This window comes from Exophiala viscosa (assembly GCF_022695815.1).
Source record: "Exophiala viscosa unplaced genomic scaffold EDD37scaffold_8, whole genome shotgun sequence".
NCBI lineage: Eukaryota > Fungi > Ascomycota > Eurotiomycetes > Chaetothyriales > Herpotrichiellaceae > Exophiala > Exophiala viscosa.
This window is the reverse complement of record NW_026944360.1, coordinates 320,547-336,848: the sequence shown is the minus strand read 5'-3', so window position 1 is coordinate 336,848 and position 16,302 is coordinate 320,547. Positions and strand designations below refer to the sequence as shown.

At 51.4% G+C, this 16,302-nt stretch overlaps 8 protein-coding genes across 8 annotated transcripts; 4 read left to right on the top strand and 4 right to left on the bottom strand.

Moving 5' to 3' along the window:
• Positions 1-710: 710 nt before the first annotated feature.
• Positions 711-2,748, bottom strand: EDD37DRAFT_470891 (uncharacterized protein). Its single transcript, XM_062813112.1, has 3 exons — positions 2,661-2,748; positions 892-2,572; positions 711-827 (listed from the first exon to the last, which is right to left on the bottom strand). The coding sequence occupies exons 2-3, from the start codon at positions 2,432-2,434 to the stop codon at positions 766-768; spliced, it is 1,605 nt and encodes a 534-aa protein (XP_062668269.1). The 5' UTR covers positions 2,435-2,572; positions 2,661-2,748; the 3' UTR covers positions 711-765.
• Positions 2,749-3,445: 697 nt separating this feature from the next.
• On the top strand, positions 3,446-3,827 carry EDD37DRAFT_651660 (mitotic-spindle organizing gamma-tubulin ring associated-domain-containing protein; the record flags this gene model as incomplete). The annotated part of the gene is made up of 2 exons (XM_062818373.1): positions 3,446-3,520; positions 3,570-3,827. The coding sequence occupies 2 exons, from the start codon at positions 3,446-3,448 to the stop codon at positions 3,825-3,827; spliced, it is 333 nt and encodes a 110-aa protein (XP_062668268.1).
• A 1,064-nt stretch (positions 3,828-4,891) lies between these two features.
• Positions 4,892-6,151, top strand: EDD37DRAFT_471004 (actin cortical patch SUR7/pH-response regulator pali). The gene is made up of 3 exons (XM_062813114.1): positions 4,892-5,117; positions 5,169-5,672; positions 5,733-6,151. Exons 1-3 carry the CDS (start codon positions 5,001-5,003, stop codon positions 5,970-5,972), a joined length of 861 nt encoding a protein of 286 aa, XP_062668267.1. The 5' UTR covers positions 4,892-5,000; the 3' UTR covers positions 5,973-6,151.
• Positions 6,152-6,542: 391 nt separating this feature from the next.
• EDD37DRAFT_470695 (mannitol-1-phosphate 5-dehydrogenase) lies at positions 6,543-8,317 on the top strand. Its single transcript, XM_062813109.1, has 2 exons — positions 6,543-6,693; positions 6,758-8,317. The coding sequence occupies exon 2, from the start codon at positions 6,793-6,795 to the stop codon at positions 7,960-7,962; it is 1,170 nt and encodes a 389-aa protein (XP_062668266.1). The 5' UTR covers positions 6,543-6,693; positions 6,758-6,792; the 3' UTR covers positions 7,963-8,317.
• EDD37DRAFT_470696 (ClpP/crotonase-like domain-containing protein) lies at positions 8,318-9,800 on the top strand. Its single transcript, XM_062813110.1, has 2 exons — positions 8,318-9,410; positions 9,466-9,800. Exons 1-2 carry the CDS (start codon positions 8,672-8,674, stop codon positions 9,600-9,602), a joined length of 876 nt encoding a protein of 291 aa, XP_062668265.1. The 5' UTR covers positions 8,318-8,671; the 3' UTR covers positions 9,603-9,800.
• Positions 9,801-10,055: 255 nt separating this feature from the next.
• On the bottom strand, positions 10,056-10,781 carry EDD37DRAFT_651657 (MADS-box transcription factor; the record flags this gene model as incomplete). The annotated part of the gene is made up of 3 exons (XM_062818372.1): positions 10,056-10,304; positions 10,352-10,486; positions 10,539-10,781. 3 exons carry the CDS (start codon positions 10,779-10,781, stop codon positions 10,056-10,058), a joined length of 627 nt encoding a protein of 208 aa, XP_062668264.1.
• Positions 10,782-12,845: 2,064 nt separating this feature from the next.
• Positions 12,846-13,942, bottom strand: EDD37DRAFT_470745 (2,3-dihydro-2,3-dihydroxybenzoate dehydrogenase). The gene has a single exon (XM_062813111.1). The coding sequence runs from the start codon at positions 13,661-13,663 to the stop codon at positions 12,854-12,856; it is 810 nt and encodes a 269-aa protein (XP_062668263.1). The 5' UTR covers positions 13,664-13,942; the 3' UTR covers positions 12,846-12,853.
• Positions 13,943-14,801: 859 nt separating this feature from the next.
• On the bottom strand, positions 14,802-16,302 carry EDD37DRAFT_634872 (uncharacterized protein). The gene is made up of 2 exons (XM_062816877.1): positions 15,643-16,302; positions 14,802-15,590 (listed from the first exon to the last, which is right to left on the bottom strand). Exons 1-2 carry the CDS (start codon positions 15,800-15,802, stop codon positions 15,088-15,090), a joined length of 663 nt encoding a protein of 220 aa, XP_062668262.1. The 5' UTR covers positions 15,803-16,302; the 3' UTR covers positions 14,802-15,087.

Genomic DNA, 16,302 nt, shown 5'->3' with positions numbered 1-16,302 from the left:
TTCCGGCCTTCAACGAACCATGTGCTGCTGGTCCAACCCCCGACCAGTCTGACCACGTATGCTGTCGAGATGCAGGTCCATACTTGAGCCTTCCAGCATCCGGGATTGTGGACAAAGCCGTGGAATGAACATCTCCTCTCGACCTTCCTGTCCAGTGATCGCGTGGTGAGGGCATCATGCGTGAAGTACCTGCGTTGGAGAACCGTGCTGACCCTTCTAACCGAGCTCGAGCACGTTCAGTGTGCCATTTCTGGCGCCGCGCCTCAAACGACAAAGATCCGACACTATCACGCATCGAAGGAGTGGTAGATCTGGCCCTCAGGACAGCCCTGTCTCGTTTAGACCCTGGGCTTATTGGAGGATTGGGAAATGATTCGAGCATGACAGTGGATCTTTTACTATCCCTGACAGGTTTGGAAGTCCATGTATCCCGCCACGATCTCCCAGCAGCCTCGGAATCAGAACGAAGCAAAATACCAGATCCATGTCCTGCACCACTTCTTCGATCTGGGAGACCTACAGCAGCTTGTGGCGTTGACGAGTCGTCAAGGACTGCAGACGCTCTGTTCGTCGTGCTAAAGACTGTTCCAGATTGCCCGATGCGTGACACACGAGCCTGTTCTTGCGCGCGGTTTTCGTTTTCAGCTGAGCGTTGATTGAGTGTGCCACTATGTCGAGTCTGAGCCTTCCTATTGATATAAGACTGCCGCGATGCTGATCCCTCCCCAAGAGACATTTTTGACGTACGATCATCTTCCGAAACGGCTATTCCTGATAATTTGTATCTGGACTGAGCAATCGAGTCGTTCGGCCACGATAAATCGATCCTGGGAGGCCTAGTCAATGGTCTGCTAGGAGCCGTCAGGGGACGCGCCCGACTTGGCGACACACCTGGGCTACCGTCCGTTGTGGTCGGCTGCACGGACTCCAAGTTGGCGAATTCGGCATTTGTCGACCTCTTGCGCCGTTTGCGTAACGTCCAAAGCAATATGAGACAGATTATGATCAATACTGCCAGCACTGAAAGCACTATTGCCAGTATCATCCGGGTGGACGACCATTTGGAAGTATTTCCCGAGCTGGGTGAGCTGTTCTGTGGGTTGCTTGTCTCGCTTGCCTGCGGCAGGGCTCGTGTCTGCATATTGCTAGCAGTAGCCATGCCGTTAGGGGGCTTATCCGGCATGAGATAGAGGACCACCGTTGCCGTCAGCTTCGCGGTAGCGTTTGCGAATGCTATTGTGACAGGTATAATGTCTTCGGGCAAACTCATTGGTGGCTGTCCTGATAACGTCCCACTCGAGCTATCGAAATGGAGCCACCCATTCGCACTTCCCAAGTCTGCAGAGATTGATCCAGAGTCTGCGAATGCCGGATTGTTTAGAGTGTAGGAGAAGTTCTCACCCAGTGTGACATTGACATCACCAATCGTGCCCAGTGAAACAGCAGGCACACTGTTAGCCTGCAAGAGCACCGTAGTGTTGGCGACATCGTTGTAGACATCTGTAACACTAATCGTGACAATGGTGTTTATTGCAGTCTGTGGTGTGCCACTTAACGAGATCCGGCTTCTGTCTAATTCAACCCACTCCGGCCCGTCGGTAACGATGCTCGCAATCTGCCCATCCGCGCAGACGTTGCCGTTCAACGTCAATTGAGAGCGCAGTGGCGGTGTCTGAAATGGTAATCCACTGGAAATGCCAACCGTTTGAGAGACATTTTCGAAGGCGAAGACATTGTAGCCAACCACAATGTCGAAATGGACTGTAGCTTCTTCGAACCCGACCACGTCTGACGCAATCAGAAAGAATCCGTATGTCTGGGGAGGAGCAGTCAGGGAGACTAGTGGTGGACCCGTGCCAGAGAACGAGAGTTGTTCAAATTGTACCCAGGGAGGCAGAGGGGAGCGATCGTCTGAAATTGCATAGTATGTTGTCTTTGATCCAATGCCGGTAAACGTGCCCAGATCAAAAATGACTTCGAAAGGCTGCAGAGGACGTAACAACAGGGAATCGGGCGCTGAAGAGGAAAGTCCGGCTTGTTGCAGTTGAGGAAGGACTGGCGTCCCTGTACCCAGCTGTGTAGACTCAAGTACGATCAAGGTAATGCTGTCTGAATATTCCCCGGTCGAATCTGAGGCATTCAATTGAACTATGTTGGCTCCCACATCGCTCTGGGCCGGCGTTCCTGTGAAGGAGCGGCTTGAAGTATCGAGTTGGAGCCAGTCAGGACCATCAGCTATGATATAGGAGAGCTGGCTTTTGTTCGAGACAAAAGTCGTCGCAGAGAACGTGAATGCGTATTGCTGCGAGACGTAGGCGACCGGCGGTACCTGAGAATTGATGGGGAAATATAGATCAGGTACAGCCCTGGCAAGCGCAGCCAACGAAGCAAAGGCAACCGCCAGCAAAGGCTTCCTCGCTTCAGCGAAAGGCATTCATGTGTTGCAGCCGATAACTATATGTCGTATGTCTGTGAACAAAGAAAACGTTCAGTCGCGTGGACGCGACGGTCGAGCGCAGCTGCAAGCACTTATTGCCTTTGAGAGGCTGGTTGAATCCAAAGCCCTCCGTGGCTGCAAGGGATAGCCTCACAAGAGAATGTGCCATCAGCACGACTGAAGCACGTGCGTCAAGTCTGCAGAGCAAGAGACATTTTCATACCAGTTCGACCTTGACCATAATAGTTGGCTACCGTCTCTTGCCAGACAAAGTTATGCTTCGAGTAGAGGGACCTGGCTGCATGGTTGTTCTCGTCCACCCAGAGGTCAATGCCCCTACAGGACCAACGACGGGCACGCTCAATTATTTCGTGCATGACCCGACTGCCCAGGCCTCTCCGCCGATGAACTGGTGACACGCAGATTTTGTGTAGAAGAAGTTGATGGTTCCATCTTACGCCCACCCCGTAAGCGACCAGTTCATGCTCTGCGTTGTCTGATAGGACAACAAGGACGAACGTGTTTTGTTTTTTCAGTATGCTGTCATCGAAGGGAAATGCCTCGTTGGAAGCGAAACATTTTCGCTCCAAATTCCTCAAATCATGCAAGGTTTTCGGTATGCTGGGACGAGGAAGATGTCGGATCTCACTGAACTTCAGCTGCTCAATCGGAAGGTTTGCATTTTTGCCCGCCTCGGGCTTCATATTAGGGTCGGCAGACCTGGCAGCTGGAAGTCTGTCTGTTAGCCGACCAAAAATGGCCGTACGGTCGCCATAAATCAGATAGATGGAGGTAAAAGATTTGTTAGTGGAGGGTGCCACGTTAGGAAGTGAATTAGGCGCGATCTTGCCGCCGCTTTTTCAAGTCGACGCGTCTTCCCACCACTCCTGACGGTGTACAACAGCACCCATTCTGATCCTTGGTTCTCATTCTCGTCAATCCATCGTTAGTGTACCTGGATCAGGGCCATCGCACGTACTATCAGCACGCTCCTGTCAAGTCCAAGAAATGCCGTCAACGGACTCGAAACGCGAAAAGGCGAGAGAAGTCGTCGACATCCTGGAAGAAATCTCCATGCTGTTGGTAAGGTAGAGCAATGCGCCTGAGGCTATACCGGCTGACACGCTAGTAGAACACACAGTTGGACCGGACACAATTGTCTTTATGTGTCTCCTTAATTGAGAATGGCGTCAATCCAGAAGCCCTTGCTGTAGGTCATAGTTGGAAGATTGAAGGTCAAGATGCTGACTTGACCAAAAGACTGCGATCAAAGAACTACGACGAGAAACGCAAGACTTACAGCACCAAGATGCTGCTGTATCCGAGTGATCCAGTCATCCGGCGCCAAAGCGTTTTGTTGCACGCCAACATGATGTGCGAGTTCGACTAGGGTGAGAGCCGGTTGCTCTTTACCTGGCCTACCACAACGCAAGTCAATTCGTCGGGTTACATCTGAGCCGGGACGAGACTTCAAACTTGCCCTATACGGGACCTGTGTGGCGATGGCTGGTCTCAAACTGCTTACGACCTCGACCATGCAGCGTTGCTAGGGCACTGGTTCAGGCACCATGAGCACAATTTACAATCCATCCTAGTTGCTGGTTGATGCGAGTGGGCGGTCCGAATGCAGGACTTGTGGCAGACCAGCATGAGTGGATGATGAAGAAAGCACTGATGAAAACACCCGCCCATGGCACTATGGTCGACACCTACCGGAAGAGCATCATACGCAAGTGACAGAGTTGTCATCGGTGCAGATCTCTCCCGAGGAGCAACGGACAATGCACCAGTGCTATCGGTGATCGAATGAATGGAGTCATCCTATTGACGCAGTATGCTACCTCAATGGATACATCCAGCTGGCACCAGTCTTGGGTCTCTTGCACCGATCCTTGTTCCCTGTGACTACGCAGTTTTGTCCACTGGCATAACAAATGAACATGAGCACGTAGCTGAGGAACACGCGCAAAATCTTGGGGCGCCTCATTGAACACAATTCCGAGGATGTTGTCAACACCTTGCTGTCGTCTGCTCTTTTGATCTTGCAGGTGGATCTTGTTCTTGAACGGAAGAAACCGTCAAGATCGTGTCACTGGGACCTGGCAACGTGGGGAAGCATTCCAATGACGTGTGAAACATCACCAAGCCGTGGCTGAGAAATGTCATCCCATGTCCAATGCGCAGGCGCCTAGGACTGCCTAATCGACCTTGGAATACTGGCCAATTAACTATGACTTGGGCCATCATTGGACAACGCGAGTACCCAGCCACGCTAGAGTACAGGGCCCCTGTCTTGCTTGACCAAACAACATCCGCAAATGCTCTTGTTATGACAGGGTTTTGAAGCAGACCGACACCCAGCCTGATCGACGAAGGATTCGCATCGCTTCCAAGAACAATAATAAGCCATGTCCACCACCAGTCATTCCTCCTTCTTCTGTTTCAGTCGACCGATCACAGGGCAGTCCTATATTCCCTAAAAGCCGAAGCAGTCTCGCCATTCCCCGTCTCGACAACGACCAATCTTTCTATCATATCCCTAATTCGAGCGACGCCAATTACGATGCGATTCTCGTCACTATTGACTCTGGCGTGTGCCATCGCCGCACTTGTCCTCTCTCTGCTGTGTCTCTTTGCGGGTTCCAGCAAGTCATTCATCCAAGATGGCGATCTTCTGACTGTAAGCAAATGCACGGTACCACCAAAAGACGGTTATTAATGAAGATTATAGCTGAATCTCTCCCGAATTGGTCATACTAGCCTCTTCAACACGTCAAGCAGCAGTGATGACTCCCTGGGGGGTCTACTGAGCAGCCTCGAAGGAGATCTTAACAGCCTCTTGAGCGATGTGGCCTCTGATATTGCCACTGCGCTGAATCTCCCCGACTTTCTCAACGTTCATCTCATGGATTACTGCGAAGGGACTTATGAGCCCAATGCGACGGTGAAACATGCTAGCGAGAACATCACTTTATGCTCCAACCGGACGTTGGGCTACCACTTCCAACCTACCAAGATTATCCAAGACCATCTTCCAAGCGGGATCACACTGGACGATATCCATTGGCCGCAGGAGGTAGAGAAGGCAGAACGGGATGTCAAGATCGCAAGCATCGCCATGATCGTACTATACATCATTGGCATCTCATTTGCTGCCCTTGCAATTTTGGGAGCTCTCTGGGGAATTGTCACCGAAGGTCGGCTGTCTGCTTTCACCAATTTCGTCATAGATCTCGTGAGTATTCTTCCGAATAACATCCTCAATGCTCGCACCTACTGACATGGCTGTGACTAGCTTGCTTTCCTCACTATCGGCATAGCATCAGCCATTGCGACCGCAATCATCGTCAAGGCCGTCGACGCCGTGAACAAATACGGGAACGATATCGGGATCGCGGCATTCAAAGGAAGAAAGTTTCTGGGAATGACCTGGGCGGCCACTGCAGTCATGCTGTTGGCGTGTGTCTTGTCCATTGCTCAGTGTTGCGTAGGGAGGTCAAGAAAACAGCGATCTGGCAGGAAAGAAGTATACTGAAAGTTTCGTGAAGGGAACTGCGGTTATGATGCACACGAAACGATGTGTGTTTTTCTCCATGTTGTAAGATATTTGCGTGGTTGTTTGAGCGTTTGAGCGTTTGAGCGCAGCTTCATGTTTTTGCCTCATATAGACCAACATCTAATGCAACAACAATACACCCTGATCTTTGGTGCGACGCACTCGCAGTGTCCTGGCTCTGCCACCTTCTACTTGAGATATGACGTAGTATATCTGTCCATTTGTTTGTGTTCGGGTTTACTAGGCGGCACGGCAGGGCTAGAGGCGGGGTTTTGGTGTGGTTGTGTCACTTTAGCCAACTTTTTACAGGGGTGGCTGGTCCTAACACCCTCCCGAGATATGATTACGCCTACTCGTGGTTAATGGCGCCTGTGGCGCCCATCTGCACAGTGACGTTAAGGTTAGCGCGGGGTTGCTGACTTCTGCTTCACTGAATCTTCACCGATTGATCACAGCCGAGAGCAAGCAAGTTTTAGGGCGTCCTCGGGTGACAGCGAATGGTTAATAGTTTTCCTTCACCGAGTCATTGTCACTTCATTTGTTGACCGCACTTCACTTCTACCACCAGTTCGCCCATAAATAAACAACTTCTTCCTCAACTCTCACACAAACTCTACCGACAACGACAAAGACAATCGAACTTCGCTCTTTGTCTAATTCAGTGCTACAAGTCAAGCTCTTTCCCCAACAAAAGAACACCGTAAGTCGCGACGATCTTCCTTCCTTCTCACTATAGAATTATACTAACACTGGTGCGGACGCAGGACAGTCCTCGCACCACCTCACCCACACCGTCAAGATGCCTGGAACAGCTGTCCATTTCGGCGGCGGCAACATCGGTCGTGGCTTCATCGCCGAGCTCCTCCATGAATCCGGGTTCGAAGTTGTCTTTGTCGATGTCGTCGACGACCTGATCAACAAGATCAGCGCGACGAAATCTTACAAGATCACGGAAGTCGGTCCAGAGGGAGAGAGCAGCAAAACTATCACCAACTACCGTGCTCTGAACTCCAAGCACAGCATGCCTGAGGTGGTCGATACCATCGCTAATGCCGATGTGGTTACCTGCGCTGTCGGACCCAACGTTCTCAAGTTCGTCGCAAAGCCTATTGCAGATGGCATTGCAGCCAGAACCAAATCGAAGCCGCTTGCCGTCATTGCCTGCGAAAACATGATCAATGCAACCGACGCCCTCAGAGAGCACATCATCGACCCGAAGAACATGAAGCCTGAGGTGCTTAAGGAGCTGCCAAAGAAGGCAGAGTTTGGCAATTCCGCTATTGACAGAATTGTCCCAACCCAACCTGCCGACGCTGGTCTCGACGTCGTGATCGAGAGCTTCTACGAGTGGTGTGTCGAAACCACCGGTTTCAAGTCAGGCCATCCTCAGATCAAGGGTATTCACTGGGTCGATGACCTCGAGCCCTACATTGAGCGCAAGCTCTACACTGTCAACACCAGCCACGCTACCGCCGCCTACTTCGGGTACAACAAGGGTATCTCAACCATCCACGAAGCCATGGCCGATCCCGAGATCAAGCAGGAGGTGCATGAGGCTTTGGAGGAGACTGCCCACTTGATCAGTGGCAAACACGGCATCACCAAGGAAGAGCAACAAGCATATGTCGACACCATCATCTCTCGTATTTCCAACCCTCATCTTGAGGATGTCCCTGTTCGTGTCGGTCGTGCACCCCTTCGAAAGCTCGGTAGAAACGAGCGTTTCATCGGTCCTGCAGCTCAACTCGCCGAGCAGGGCTACGATGTCACTGCTCTTGTGCGTGGCGTTGAGATGGCTCTTCGCTTCCAGAATGTTGAAGGTGACGAGGAGAGCAAAGAGTTGGCCAAGATCATGAGCAGCACGTCGCCAGAGGAAGCCACCACCAAGCTCACTGGACTTGAGAAGGATCACCCACTGTATCCTAAGATCTTAGATGCAGTCAAGCTTGTCCAGGGCGAAAAGAAATAGGACAGACACAATTGCTACCGGCGGATATGACTGACGAGCTTTTCGGGAGTTATCACGGTTCATGAAGGAGTTGAGGCTGGGAAAAACATCGAGCGATCTTGCTCCTTTGCTACGCAGCATCAGCGCTTGATGGAAGCAGATTCGGTACATAGAGTACCATTGATATGAGATCAGAGCGATACTCAATCCAACATGTCTGCAAACAAATTCTCTCCTCCCAAACGTTTCCTCTCCAGCTGCACTTTCGCCGTCAGTATCGCCGCTTCCATCCGTAGACGACCCTCGACTTAGATGACCGTCGACCTAGCGAACAACGGGTAGTTGCCGTGTGGCCCGTGTCCCCTGAAGAACTCCGTACCCACGTAGAGGACTAGCCGAATTGAGCATCGACCTCGGCATCTGTCAAGCTATCCCGTGGAGAGACAAGGTCTACAATACTTTAGTCCCCACGTCTCGATGTACCTCGTTGATGGACATGTTCAACAATCTGATTACTTTTCACTCAATAGCCGCGGGAGATATACCTTATACAAAGCAAAGACGACAAGATCTACGCGCCCGAGCTGCATGAAGACGTCTTAAGAGCTGAAGTCAACACACGAGCGCTCACCTTAGCACACCGAGGATAATAGTAGTATATATCGTACGAGTGAGACCAACGTCAATATCAACCAAACCTGACCGACATACACACCTCACACACAACAAGATGTCATCAACACCTCCATCAACCCTTCGCACACCTCCTCCCAGCACACTCAACACCCTCACGCTCTTCCCAACACCCTCGACCCTACTCATCGTTCTCAACAACCCCAAAGGTCTAAACTGCATATCTGTCCCCCAACACTGGGCCCTCGACGCCCTCCTACAATGGTACGACAACGAACCCTCCCTCCGCTGCGCAGTCATCACAGGTAGTGGCCGCGCATTCTGCGCCGGCGCCGACCTGAAGGAGTGGAACGAATCCAACGCCGCCGCGAAAAAAGGCGGCGCCGGCCACCGGACCATGCCGCCCTCAGGTTTCGGCGCCATAAGTCGACGCGCAGGCAAGAAACCCGTCATCGGGGCCATCAACGGTTTAGCATTCGGCGAAGGAATGGAGATGGTGGCTAACCTCGACCTCGTGGTCGCTGCGAAATCAGCGCTGTTCTCGCTACCTGAAGTCAAGAGAGGCTTGTACGCAATGGCTGGCGCCCTGCCACGACTTGTGCGCACTGTCGGCAAACCGAGGGCCATGGAGATGGCACTTACAGGCCGGACGGTTACTGCGGCAGAAGCACTGACCTGGGGGATATTGAATGCTGTGACCGATGATGCGCCTGCTGATGCCGACATCCTGAACAGGCCAGTCGTGAAGAAAGCGCTCGAGTATGCTGAGCAGATCTCCAATAACAGTCCGGACAGCGTCATCATCAGTAGGGCTGGAGTCGTATCGGGTTGGGAAGGTAAGACATGCTGTTCCTCGCCATTGGTATAGCCAACTAATACACTACATGACAGACGGAAGCGCCGAGCATGCGACTCAAGCAGTCATCGACGTATATCAAAAAAGGTTGAACGAGGGAGAAAACTTTCACGAGGGTATCAAAGCATTTGTCGAGAAAAGATCCCCGCAATGGGTGGGCAGCAAACTCTGAAGAGGAAGATAGAATAGAGAGATTAATTGAAGTTTGGGTTCAGTGTGCTGTCTCTAGACAGGCAACAAGTCCAAAGTCGTATCGTGGACGATGAGTACGCTTTGGGTTTCTTTTGGTTGTTCTTTGGCAGGCTGCTCCGATTAAACAGCTCGAACTTTGCCCAATCTGCCACGCTTCCCAAATTCTGATTCTGGCATGAGAAAGCTGAGGATATCCGAGCCTGCATGGTGGGCTTTCAACAAGAGCAAATCATTCCTTTCCAGCTCCCCTCCCTGAACTTGATTTGTGAAAATTCAACAACGCCGTACGACCAGAGCAGTGTCGCAGCTTTTCGTATGCGCCGGTCACTCACGTGCCCCAAGGACAACTGACAACAGCAATGAGAGACTCGACCGGATGAACGCTGACGAGACCACTGTGTGGGTATCATTATGTGAGAGTAGGTTCGTCATCCTATGCGCGTTGATGCTGGGGCATCTGAGGCATGCCAGCGTATTGACCACTCTGGTTCTGTTGCTGGAGTTGTTGATAGTACATGGCTTGCTGTTGTTGTTCTTGAGTCATGTATCCACCATGGGTAGGAGGTCGAGCCATGCCGGTGGCCGCGGGTGGCATGGCAGGAACATCGTCAGGCGACGCGACATCATCGGCGGCATCGACACCGTTCTCATTTCCGGAGGGTTCGGGTGCGTTCAAGCATGCCTATGCTTGGTCAGAGAAGATACATGACGGATTGTGAGACAACGTACTTGGATGAGATTCTTGCCTTCGGCCTTGGTGACCAGAGGTTGGAGCTTAGGAGTGGTGAAGGTGTAGACAAGACCGGTTTCCGAGACGACGAGCAGAAGGACTTGGGTTCCGGTAAGGACAGAGAGTTCGTACGCCTATGACCAGATTTAGTATGGACGGCGCATTTTATAAACTGATTGCGCTGACCTTCTTCATGATACCAGCCTTTCTCTTTGAGAATGTGATGTGACGACGCGACTTGTCTTGGATGAACTTGATCTCAATCTTTCTACGTTCGCGGCCACCCTTCTCATCGTCATCGTCATCGTCATCTCCTGCCATTGAGGTTCTGGGACGCTTGGTGCCTCGGGAGTCAACGCCATTGCCGGTCAGGTCATCGCCGGGGGAAGGTTGGTCGAGACCAGCGGAGGGATCGGTGATGTCGGCCATGATGGTAGATTGAGTCTGATAAAGTCTGCCCAAAGAAGTAAAGTGTCAATAGACGAAAGAGGAAATATGATGGATCGAGTCTAGGTTGTACCTTTTAGATGAAATAAGCAAGATCCAGAAGATCTTTCGTGTATGGACGCGGGTTTAGTAGAAAGCCCTAATCTGAGTTGACGAGTCAGCAAAGTGTACCAATTAAGAATACCAGTGAAGTGAACCGCTGGTCGAGGCAGTGGGATTAACTGGATAGAGCGGAGCTGTCACGAACACGTACACGGCCAGGTGCAGAGAAGAGTCGCAGGCGCAGGTGCAGGCGAAATCTCAACCGAATCCGGGGAATGGCAGTTCCAATTTGAAGGTGAGAGCAACACAAGCTTTGTGGATGAAAGGGATGTGCAACAGTCAAACTGCAAAAGGATAGAAGTGGATTTTTGGGAGGTCAAGGAAGGAAGTAACCACTTTCTGTATGGACTGACAGTGGATGGAGAGAGTCTGGGAAGGTCCGGGGCATAGATTTCAAAAGGGTTTGGTAACTTTGGTTTGAGGGGGAGGAAGAGAGTGACTGGGCGGGCGGTGTTCGGCAGTATTCGTAAGACTGCCTGGGATGGGGGGTGGGTTGCAGTGAAGAATCAGTGGCCACTGGCCAGTGCAGGTCCGAGGCGGTGGCTGGATAATCATTGGCCTTTGGGGGCTTGGCGAGGGGCATCTTTTGCCGGTTGATCTTTGGTCCTTGGGTCTTTTCGACTCCTCGGTCGCTCACTCGGTGAAGAACTTCCTGGCCAGAGTGGACCAACATTGGAAAACAGAACAATCCAGGCTCATGGATTCGGAGGTTTCAGGAGGCGATAGGATCGAGTCTCCGGGTTGTCAAATTTTGGGCGAGTCTTTGACCGTTTCTTTCTCTGCACGTCCAGATGCTGTCGCTCAATGGGGGAAGGTTGCAAAGTGATCCTCGCGGTGGATGAAAGAGGAAAAGACCAGAGAACAAAAACTTCGGAAGTGAACGTACCGTTTGATGATTGGAAAAAACCGACTGTTGTCTTTCCCAAACAGTCAAAGACTGTTACGCAAGAGAATATGCTTCGATGCTTGCCCAGGAAAACCCGTGGCACGAGGTGGGCGGATTGTTTCTTCTCTGAGATGAGGAAGGAAGGGAATGGGATGGACGAGAGAGGAAATGGAATCGGAAAGGGCATAGCGGCAGCTGGCCTGCCTTTTGTAGATTCACAGCCTGTGGGAAGCCCACTCACTGCCACTGGCGGCATCAGCTGGCTTGGTCGCTGATTGGTGGACTCGTAGGGCGGATCATTCCATCCCCGACTGTCCGGACGCTGGTCAGTGGTTCAATCAATCATTGCAATAAAAATGAGATCCACGCCTGCTAGTCTGCGCCAGTGCCCACTGCTAGTTTGCTGCTCTAGCTTATCCATCCAATGCATCCTCGGGCCCTATCTTTTGGGGCGGGCAGGCCTTCAATCGTCAATCTTCAATTGTCCATCACGCTTTGGGTCTTGTACCAACTCGAGAAAATTGTTTCGAGAGAAATGATATCGAGCCAATGTTTAATCCAGTATGGGGAGAACAGAATGCTCTGCCACATCCAACCCTATCACTGCTTCGCCTTCGTAAGGTCTCCTCTCTCAGTCCACCACCAACGACCTCTGCATTGCTAGCGCAGGTTTCGAGGTTACTAGCCTTCAACTAGCAAGGTCCGCTCGCTGCTGATTCATCACAGCCACCAATTACATGTCGATGCGCATCTTCCCCAGCTTCCACCCCTATCCGAATGACCACTGGGATGTCTGGGATAGAAAAAGCATATGGGCAGTAAGCTTGCATGTTCAGGAACATTATCCCACTTCCCATCAATTGACACTCATGAGATGTCTTGCCACCGGATCGTTACGGCTTCATCTCTGCGTCGTCGTCAAGATGGCCTAATGTCGAAGCCATCCAACACTGGATCTTCACCTCGTCTGTCCACGTCTGACCCAGGCGATAGGCAACTCGACAGCCTTATCATTGCCCCTCTGACTAAGCTCTCAAAGGTGGGTCACTAATGCAGCAGGCTGCAGTTATGGGGGGATCTCTTTGCCTGCCCAATCCCAACATCTTCCTCGACTGTCCTCGTTCAGGCCATTCACAACTTCAATCAGTTTCTCAGCAGAAAATTCTGGACTGAACAGCTTCTCTTTGGGAGTGTTGTTCCAAAATTCCTTGCTGAGATCGGTTCGAACAGTGCCAGGATGCAATCCCACACACATGGCGTTAGGCCCGGATTGCATTTTCAGATGAATATCCGTCGATTTGACCAACTGGTTGACTCCGCTCTTCGAACTTCGATAACTATACCAACCGCCTAGACGATTGTCACCGATCGACCCTACTCTCGCGCTCATCAGTGCCAGCACTGCAGAGGCAGGTAGACCCTCGACTCCCTCGAGCTTGGTCGATTTTCGCGGGACAAAGCCCGAGAAATGTTTGACCAGCATCATTGGTGCCAAAAGATTCAGCTTGAGCGTTTCCAATGCCGATTCGTACTCGATCTTGTCCGGTGCCCTTTCTGGCATCAACATGCCGGGAGTCATGAACGCCAATCGTAGATGTGCTCCCTTATTCTGACTTCGATCATTGTACCGTTCCTTGCAATATGCGGCCAGATTCGAGATCGAGGATTCCGACAGCACATCACATTCTTGCAGATCGAGTCGAGATGCCTGCGATTCTGCCAGGTTCAGGGATGAGAGAAGCTTCTCCTTCGTGCCCGGCAGATCAGAACGTGCGGTCGCGACAATGGGAATGGCCGGTGGTAACGTCCGAAGAAGGTGACGGGTTAATGCAAACCCAATGCCTCTGGAGGATGGTGTCACAAGCGTCCAAGCCATTTCCGATGATTCTTATGGCTACCTTGAAATCGTCTCTCTCGTTCGTAAACGACCACGGTCCCCAGATCCTTGAAGCGTGATGCTTTGAGCGACGATAGCTTCTGCCTGGCTTGATTGCGCTTTTCGTGGAAGTCGGAACAGGGTTGCAAGAATTCGGGAACGTTCTGTTGCTGTTGTGGTGGCCGTCCTGGTAGGCGCGCCACAGCTTCTCTTCTTGGCAATTCTTCAGAGACGTCGGTGCTCAATTCGTGAACTGAAAGAGAGAGAGCCGTGCTAGCCTTTCACGAATCTTGTCAGGGTGAGGTGGACGTCCTGCTAAATATTACTTTGGTATGATATAGTGTTGGAATAGCTGTGCCTCCATTCTCTCATATACTCTGCTCTGCTCGACAGAGATGGCGCCGTCACTTCGACCGAAGGCCGCAAAGGAAGCTCTCGACGAGCCTCTTTAAGGACGTCCTTACCCCAAAAGAATCGTGCCGACGAGATGATTGTTTTAAAAAATCGCATCCATTAGGCGTCAAGCATCCCTTCCTAGCCAAGTTGACCGGTTGGCTGTTGCTGGTAAGTGACAAGTATTCTCCTCACCACCTAAAGTCTCGCTCGCCTCAAAGCTGGATATGTTCTGACCGCATCACTTCAAAATGAATCAAACCCGCCCCAACCCAAAGAAAATACAATGGCAGAGAAGGAGTCAAGATCCAACTGGGATTTGTCGCAATGCAAAAGAATGCCGTCACCGTATCTGTGCGTCCCAAGTGGGAGTTCCCGTTCAAGATCGTAAAGCTTTGACCATGTGGCGCCGAGATCAGGTGAAGCTTGGAGGGTGATGATGCCAACAAGGTCCAATCCCCAATCCCCAAGTTCAAAAACCGCTGATCCCTATGCGCAGCGCCGCAAATACGGGAGATCTACACCAAAAAGCCCCCAATGCACACCGTCGTCATCTGTGGCTTTTTGGGCAAACTGACAGAAAATGATCAACAAAGGAGCGATACGAAAACTTATCAATTTGACAGAATGAGCTGCAGACGATCAATCGATAAAGCTGCTGCCACAGAAGTCTCTGACTTTCTGTCCCCTGACGAGGTACCGTGCGAGGGCGTCGTGGCTGAATCCGCAAATGTAGTATCAAGGTATTTGCACCGTTTCACATGTGATCATATGCAGAGTTTGTAAGATTTGTATGGTCAATGGTCGATGGTCATATCTATCTATTGTAATTGTCTAAGACTCAAAGCTCCCTAGAACACGCAGTGACAAGAAATCGCTTCAAGCTCGTTGATATACAGCTTTCATACTCGTAGATATTGGTCCTCAGTTGAACAGAAGCATTTTCCCAGAAACTTAGTCTTCGCTAACTCCAAACATTCAGCCATAACATGTCGTAGATGAATCAGGTCGAGGATGATGAAGAGACCCGCTCAAATCGATCCCCACCCTCTCTTCTCATCAATCAGCTTGTAGCGTTCCTTCTCCTTTCGGTCCTTGACCAAGCACAGTGCCGACAACAAGAGCATCATATCGACAGCCACAAATCCGAAGAACGTGGTGAAGACAATGTCCAGGAACCGGTTGGCATAAACACCCAGCGGCGTAGAACACGGTCCCAAACGTGCGGCAGTAGCGGCGTTGATGCACGTCGCGTCCTTGACGAACAGTGCAGGATTGGTGTACCCGCAGCACTGGAACTTCTGTTGCAACAGAGACTGGATCGCAGGGGTCTGCGCGTTCCACACCGGTCCAAGGTTCTTGTGTACTTGGAGCGTCGAGAACCAGATCGCGACACCGATCGCCAAGGTGAAGAGAGCGGCAGCAATGACACCGACGATATGCAAGTGAAGGAAGACCCGATTGCGCTTCATAAAGATTGACGGGATGGACAGCAGGAATGTCGCGAACATGATGATCGAATTGATTTCGCTTGCTAGAAACCACAGTTAGCCTTGAAGTATCACACAAACGGCGGTGAGGCGTACCTGTGAGTGGGCAATGGCCGAGCAGCAGGTTGGAGGCGACATTGCTGACATTGCTTGTGGGAACACTGGCTCTGGTGTATAGTGGGATGAGCAGGTGCAGAACAGCACAGAGGAGGAAGGCGATGTCGAAGCCGACAAAGACCAGCAGGATTCTGTTCATCTTGGCGACAGGAATGTGGTTGAGAGGGATTTTCCTGGATACTTCAAAGCACGATATATATGCTCAAAGAGCGTGTCTTTCGTGGAAATCCGGGTCAAAGAACGTTGGACGAGTCCTGCTCGAATGATAGACGGTGTCGTCTGTGGCGGCCGAGCGCGCAAAAGGGCGGAATAACGAGAGTAAATGAAAGATCAGCCCAAGAAGTGAACGTAATGATAGTGCTTGCAGAAGAGAGAGGAAGATCGAAAACGAAACGCACGGAGCACCAACGTAAAAGGGAAAAAGGACGGGCTCAAGAGAGATCTGAGCGTCTGTGTCAGGAGAGTGCACGGTTGCTGGTTTGAGGTGTTTGGAAATTTAGGGTCAAGGGGCGCTTGAGTGTCTTGGAGGTCGTTTCAGGATCTTGCTCCACTGAGAATACCTACCAATGTGCTCGCGCACCTGATGAAGCTCCCGCCGTATGGGAGTATCGAGGATTCATTCCTGTAGCCATAACAAAC